Source organism: Capra hircus, chromosome 8 (assembly GCF_001704415.2).
Source record: "Capra hircus breed San Clemente chromosome 8, ASM170441v1, whole genome shotgun sequence".
Lineage (NCBI taxonomy): Eukaryota > Metazoa > Chordata > Mammalia > Artiodactyla > Bovidae > Capra > Capra hircus.
Window position 1 is genome coordinate 70600545 of NC_030815.1, and position 7848 is coordinate 70608392.

General features: G+C 48.4%; 1 protein-coding gene across 1 annotated transcript; it reads right to left on the reverse strand.

The window, feature by feature from the left end:
- On the reverse strand, positions 409 to 6293 carry NKX3-1 (NK3 homeobox 1). The gene is made up of 2 exons (XM_013966088.2): positions 5906 to 6293; positions 409 to 3340 (listed from the first exon to the last, which is right to left on the reverse strand). The coding sequence occupies exons 1-2, from the start codon at positions 6225 to 6227 to the stop codon at positions 2922 to 2924; spliced, it is 741 nt and encodes a 246-aa protein (XP_013821542.2). The 5' UTR covers positions 6228 to 6293; the 3' UTR covers positions 409 to 2921.

Genomic DNA, 7848 nt, shown 5'->3' on the forward strand with positions numbered 1-7848 from the left:
GTGTTGTTGTTGTTGCTGTTTAGTTGCTTAACTGTGTCCAACTCTTTTGCGACCCCATGAACTGTAGCCCCCCAGGCTCCTCTGTCCATGGGATTTCCCAGGCAAGAATACTGGAGTGGGTTGCCATTTCCTCCTCCAGAGGATCCTCCCAACCCAGCGATCAAACCTGCATCTCCTGCATTGGCAGGTGGATTCTTTGCCAGTGAGCCATCAGGAAAGCCCTTAACGGAGGGCAGAACATTTACAAAAGAATGATCATCCTCTGCTATTCACTAAGCTACTTATTTCCATAAGTTTCTCTCCACAGATTAGTCAGGCAGGCAGATGGTGGGAGAACTTGGTAACCAGAAAAACTCAGTAGCATGCAGTCTTTAGGAAGCAGAAAATCACACAGAGATGTGTCTAAAAATGACACAGTACTTTATTTTAAAAACACTCAGGTGTTACAAAAAATACATAGAAAAATAAAGTTTGATTGGGGTATTTGGCTAAAGTTCGACTCACAGATTTGTGTATTAAGATTGGAGCAGAGCTCGTTATACACATGAAAAACCTAAACCGATTTATTAAATAGGATAGACACAGGTCTGGGTCCGGGGTGCACCCTCCAGTGTACTCATCAGGAATGGATATATTAGCTCTTCAAATGTTGTTCTACCAGTTTGGCTATGGCTGAGTGACTACGGCGGTGGGCGGGGGTTGGAGGGGGGAGCAAGATGGATTCACCAAACCAAACCATTTTAAACAAAGACTTTTTTTTTCTTTTTGCAACACAATGTACATCACAGTAAAATGTTTAACACTTGCAGGTTTGGGGGCTGAAATAATTCAATGCAGAGGGAGGCAGAGAAAGGGTCCTGACCAGACAGTGAGCACTGAACGCTTAAGACATGTAAGTAGGAGAAAGCCCTGCCTCTGTGCCTCCATTTCTGTGCAGGCAACACGTGGCATTGGACAGTACTTCAATGTGGAGCTCAAAAGACAGAAAATGGGGTGAAATGAGCCAACCTTCCATCAACTTTGGTAGTTTAGCCACAAACAGTAAATTGGACTTTTTTAATAGGAGGAAACTGAAAGGTTTCTCCCTGAACAGAATTAAGTAGCGGGATCAAGAGATTTCCAGGGCTTGGGGTACCTCATTAGTAACTGGCTTTTTTTTTTCATGCTGATGTCTCCCCTCTCCCAGGTCACCTGAGATAACAGAATAAAAACAGAAGCATGGCCAGAATTTTCCTGTGCCCTCTTCTCACTCTCTCTGAGGTCACCAGGTAACTCACTTGGAGGGAACCTCCACTTTTTTGATAAGCATTAAACACAGTTCCTGAAACATCTGGACAGTTTCATTGGCTTGGTGATGAAGCCACTATAATGTGTTCTGAAAATGGTTTCCTTTTTCTCTTAGCCTCTTCCAGCAAACTGCCATCAGCCCCATCAGCTTGCTCAAGGGCGGGGCTTCCTAAGGCCCACGCCCCCTACCTGCACACCCCTCCCCTCAGCCCGCCCTGGATTCCCACCAGACAGCTCCATGGCACCTGACCCTTCACTCTGCTGTGTTCCTCCTTACGTGTGAAAGCTCAATACCTTTTACTTCCTTTGCCTGCAGGGATCCGAGGGTTTTGACTTTGAACTGTAACAACAGAGGCACCAGAAAGTCCTATAAAAGCAGCAGTGACCTTCTGGAGCTGTCATGTCTTTAAATAGATTTGAGATTTAATGCTGTATATTTTTAAAGGAAAGACATAAGAATTGTTAGGGTTTTTTTTTTTTTAAGCATGTCTTTTAGCCAATTCAGAATCTGCTCCCCCACTACTTTTCTTTTTTAAACCGAGGAAGAGATAAAGCTTTGGTTGGGGGTGGGGGGGTGGGGAGACCAGATCTCAAGGCTAAATAAGGAAGGTGTACGTTAGGTGCAGTCATAAAAGTTGGGACTGAAAAGAAGTGCTTCAGTGGGTGACTGCCATGGAAAAGGAACAAAAAATAAAAGCAGGAGGGAAGGAAGGAACTTAAAGAATTATGTGATCTGTCACACTGTAGTATGAATTACAGCCCGAAAACTCCAGGAACCTTCTTATTCTAAATTCTCAGGCCCAGAGCAAAAGGTCCAGAAGAGGAATTTTTTTTTTTTTTACCTTTTGCTAAGGACTCTTCCTTAGACCACTGTCTTGGATATGCAGAGATTCTCCTGGCCTGGGCTCACCTCCTGCAATAGAGGTTGGTTTATACAGCTTGTCTTAAGGCCACAGTGAGTGCTTCTTGTTCTGCACGGGACACTCTGTAAATACTTAAGCTGGCATATTATTTTAAAAGGAATTATCAGAAGCTTCTATTTTCATCTCCTCCTCCCCATCTCCATATCCTGTGCCAACTTGTGCTGGGCACGAAAGGTTTCTCTGTGAGGTCCTCTGTTTCCATCTGTCCCAGAGACAAAGAGAAACCTTGGTTGTAGTCCAAGGCCAGTGAGAGGCTTTTGACCTTCAGTTTATTTCAGTAGGTGACCTCCTGAGCTGTCCTCCCCCTCCCCCTTCAGGTGGGCTCTTTCCGAGTGGATGCTCAGTTACCCAAGAGGATGGAGTTGGAGGAACAGAATCCTCAGAAGTGATGTGGACAGACCCTGAAAAGTCACCGCAAGTGCTAGAAAGAACACTTGGCTCTAGCCCTCCCCACTTCAAGCAGGGGTCTAAAAGCAAAAATGATCCCCTCTTCTGTGTTGGGGGAACAGTTTGGATATGAAATCATTCCCTGTCCCAGATCTTTCATTGGCCTACCAGTGAAGAATCTGGGATTTCCACACAAACCTCCATGTGTTCTGGTCTGTCTGTCTCTCACTGCCCAGTCCTTCCTGACCCCAGGGCCCTTCCGCCTTCCAGAGGGGCCACCTAGAGAAGACAGTTCTTAATCTAGCATGGATGTCAGAGCTGGTATTACCAGAAAGCTGGGCTCCAGCCACCCAGGCAGTAAACGTAGGGGTAGTAAGGGTAGGTATTGTGCACGGAGATGAGGGAGCCCTGTGAGAAGCCCTCCTCTTTGAGAGCTGGCAAGGAAGAGTGCTTCTCCAGGGTGCCCAGGTCCGAGGTGAGCTGCTTCCGCTTGGTCTTATAGCGTCTGTTCTGGAACCATATTTTCACTTGGGTCTCCGTGAGCTTGAGGTTCTTGGCCAGGTGAGCCCTTTCGGGGGCCGACAGATACTTCTGATGGCTGAATTTCCTCTCCAACTCAATGACCTGAGTGTGAGAGAAGGCAGCCCGGGAGCGCTTCTGAGGCTGTTTGGTGGCTGGGGGTAGGCTCTGTAAGGTGCTGGGAGGGTTTTCACAGTCCAGCAGATAAGTCTCTAAGTGCCCATCTGGAAAGGAGAGGGGAGACAGGGAGGGGAAGGAAAATGTTACATGGTAGCAGCAAAGAGAACAGAATTCTATCTACCCTCATCTCTTCTGAGTGAACAAACAGCCCACTGTCAGTTTGGATACATTGCACTAAGGAACTCCTTAGTTCTTATGACCAACCTAGACAGCATATTAAAAAGCAGGGACATTACTTGGTCAACAAAGATCCGTCTAGTCAAGGCTATGGTTTTTCCAGTATTCACGTATGGATGTGAGAGTGGGACTACAAAGAAAACTGAGCACCGAAGAACTGATGCTTTTGAACTGTGGTGTTGGAGAAGACTCTTGAGAGTCCCTTGGACTGCAAGGAGATCCAACCAGTCCATCCTAAAGGAAATCAGTCCTGGGTGTTCATTGGAAGGACTGCTGTTGAAGCTGAGACTTCAATATTTGGCCACCTGATGCAAAGAGCTGACTCATTTGAAAAGACCTTGATGTTGGGAAAGATTGAAGGCAGGAGAAGGGGACGACAGAGGATGAGATGGTTGGATGGCACCACCAACTCAATGGACATGAGTTTGGGTAAACTCCAGGAGTTGGTGATGGACAGGGAGGCCTGGCGTGCTGCGGTTCATGGTGTCACAAAGAGTCGGACACGACTTGAGCAACTGAACTGAACTGAAGAGTTCTAACTCCTAAGAACTGCTTAGGAGTAAGGAACTCCCTGAGTGGGGCTGCGGCCAGTCATGTAGATTACGTGTTAGTTTCTTAATAGTCACCAAGTCTCCAAAGTAGGAGAGGCTAATGCTAGAACTTCCTGCCCTATTGCCCTGTAGAATTAAATAGGGATTCTGTATCTGTCTGGAGGAATGGGAGACGGGAGGCAAGAAAGACTGAGAAATAAGAATCCAATAAAGTGGGGCTCCCAAGGCATCAGAGGGGCATCCAGAGTTAACATTTGGGTGACATGAGAGGGCTAGTGTGGTAGGAGAGTTCATTCTCTGGCTTTAATCCCCTTTTGCTTCCCTTGCCATTTGAAGGCAATGGCATCCCACTCCAGTACTCTTGCCTGGAAAATCCCATGGACAGAGGAGCCTGGAAGGCTGCAGTCCATGGGGTCGCTGAGGGTCGGACAAGACTGAGCGACTTCACTTTCACTTTTCACTTTCATGCATTGGAGAAGGAAATGGCAACCCACTCCAGTGTTCTTGCCTGGAGAATCCCAGGGTCGGGGGAGCCTGGTGGGCTGCCGTCTATGGGGTTGCAACAGAGTCAGACACGACTGCAGTGACTTAGCAGTAGCAGTAGCAGTTGCTTCCCTTGTGGTTCAGCTAGTAAAGACTCCGCCTGCAATGTGGGAGACCTGGGTTCAATCCCTGGGTTGGGAAGATCCCCTGGAGAAGGGAAAGGCTATCCACTCCAGTATTCTGGCCTGGAGAATTTCATGGACTGTATAGTCCATGGGATCACAAAGAGTCGGACACGACTGATTGACTTTCACTTCACTTTCCCTCAATAAACTGTTTCTCTCTTGCCCTGCACAGTCATGTCTGAACTCTTTGCAACCCCCCAGACTGTAGTCAGGCTCCTATGTCCAATGGGATTTTCAGTGAGCCACTGCCATACCTCATAGGAAGGGTGCCTATTGTATGGTGAGGGTGGATACCTAGACTTATTGTGGTGATTACCTTGTAGCGTATACAAAGATCAAATTATTATGTCGTACATCTGAAACTAATAATATATTATGTACCAATTTTACCTCAATTAAAAAAACTGATAGAAAAAAATAGGTCTACTCTAAATGTTCCCATGAGATTATATATATAGCTCCTGGAGACCAGAGGGGCTCCTAGACTTACTAGTCTGTTTTTTATTTCTTGGCGGAGGGAGGGGGCTTATTTGGACCATTTTTGAAGTCTTCATTGGAATTGTTACAATAGTGTTTCTGTTTTATGTTTTGACTGTGATCTTAGCCCCTCTACCAGGGATGGAACCTGTACCCCCTGTGTTGGAAGGTGAAGTCTTAACTGGACCCCCAGGGAAGTCCCCAAGACTTATGTTGTTTTGTTGCCCATGGGACTGGGAAGCAAAGGGCATCTTTGCTGATCAAACCCTGACTTATTAATATTAATATATTATTTATCAATAACTCGTTATATGTTAGTTATTGTGATTGCCGAGAGGTAACTGGGGGTGGAGAGGATCAAGGGTCGAGAGGTGGTTTCGATGTGTCGGGGTTTCCATCTGGGACTGGAGCGTGGTGGGCGCTGTGTGCCTGCTCGCCCTTGAGCTCTGGGCACCAAGAACCCGCTGCGCAGGGCACCTTGCGGGGCGAACAAGTCCATGTCTAAATCCTGCGCAGCCCTGATGCGGGGGCTCAGGGTTAAGCTCCGAGGCTCGCCCGTGGCGGAGGCCGTGAAGTCCCCTTCGTCTGTCGCCGCGGGGCCCCGCAACCCTGCCGCCGGAGCTCCGGGAGGTCCGCCTAGCACCCGCCCTCACGCGGTTGCAGCCGGTGGGCCTGCCCATTCTTCCTGGGGGACCCAACCCGGCCCAGCCCGGCCTCTCCAGCCTCGCCGGCTTACCTGGCTCGGTCTCCACCGGTTTCTCGGCCTCCTCGCTCCCGGCGCGGGTCTGGTCGCCCTGCTGGTCCTCCGGCGCCCGGGCGCCGCCTCTTCCTCCCTCGGGCTCCGGCTTCGGGTCTCGCCTCGGGTAGAGGCGAGAAGGCTGACGCGAAGGCTGCGGCTGTGGACTGCCCGCGTGACCTCCGCGCCGGTCAGCGCCGTCCCAAAGGATGTCCTGGATGAAGAAGGAGGTGAGCGGCTTGGTCTGGGTGGGCGGCACAGCATGGGGACTGCAGCCTACGGCCCCCGCGTTCCCGGGCCGTGGCTCCGGAGTCCGGAGCATCCCAGCGTCTTGGCCCCGCCGCCCGCCCTCAGGCCCCAGACACAGGGTCCAAGCTGCGCCCGCTGCTCCCGCACCACTTTCACTTTCCGCGGCCTGGCGCACTTATAGCCCTTGGGGCGCGCCGCGCCGCCTTCCCATTGGCCGCGCGCCCGAACCGCGCAGCTGATTGGCCACCCGGCGCTCCAGGTGAACGAAAAGGGAAGTCCCTCGCAGAGTCTCGGTCCAGTCTTTACCAAAAAGGATTTCTTTCACAAGTTCCTTCTTCAGGATCCTGGCTCGTTTTTACTAGGCTGGGAGAGAAAAGCAAAGTGGATCTCCTTTGCCCCAACCCACAATATGTTTAGCTGCTTCTGGGGAATCGTGATGCAGAAGAGAAATACTCTATTTAGCTCTTAGAGATTGGTAAAGTGCCTTTGCCTGCGTGCATAGTCGTGCAGTCGTGTCCGACTCTTTGTGATCCCATGGACTGCAGCCCCCCAGGCTCCTCTGTCCACGGGGCTTCTCCAGGGAAGAATGCTGGAGTGGGTTGCCATGCCCTCTTCCAGGGAATCTTCCCAACCCAGGGATGCAGCCCAGGTCTCCCGCATTGCAGGCGGATTCTTTACCATCTGAGCCACCAGGGAAGCCCAAGAATACTGGAGTGAGTAGCCTATCCCTTTTCCAGGGAATCTTCCCCACCTAGGAATCAAACCGGAGTCTCTTGCATTGCAGGCGGATTCTTCAACTGAGCTACCAGGGAAGTCCAAAGAGTAAGGTGCTTCTTTACTCACAAAGAAGTAGATGGGGCAGTTTCCTTCTCCCCACCTTACAGATGAGAATTCTGGGTGCCTGTCGACAAGGAGACATCTACTAAATCTAAGGCTGTCAAAAAGACATGACAGCTAAGTGCAGGACCTGACCCCTGGCTGGATTCTCTCTTGAACTTTATTGGGACAGTTGATGAAAGTGGTAATAAGACCAATGGCTTAAAGTGCTGAATCCGTGTTACATTTACTGAAGTTACTAACAGTACTGTGATTTCATAAGAGAATATTCCTGGGAAATAATCACTAATGTATGTAGGGGCAAAGACCCATAATGTATGTACCTTACCATCAATTGGTTCGGAACCAATGATATAGATAAATTCTATATGATAAAGTGAATGGTTAAAACTATTAATTGGTGAATCCAGAGAAAGGATATATCGATGTTCTTTTGAATTATTTTTATATAAGCAGCTTTTCTGTGGGTCCTAGTCTAAGACACCTTTCATTCAACTGAAAACTTTTCAAGAAAATCATATCTTGTGTGTCTGGGAAGGAGGGAAAGGACGCAGGTTATCATGGATAAAGCAATTGCTAAAGAGAACCACACTCTACAATGGGAAGGTCTTTGGCAAAGATAGTTTTCTTCTCTCATTTTTTCATTTAAAAATTGTTATGTTTTCTTTTGAAATAGTTATAAATTCCCAGGAAGCTTCAAAATCAGCACTCCTAACTTGGTGACATATTATATAACTGTAGTATAATATTAAAAAACAGGAAATTGACATTGATATGCACCATTAACTAGACTACAGAACTTATTTTATTTTTACCATTTAAAAAGCCTGCATTCAAGCAATAAATGCTGGAGAGGG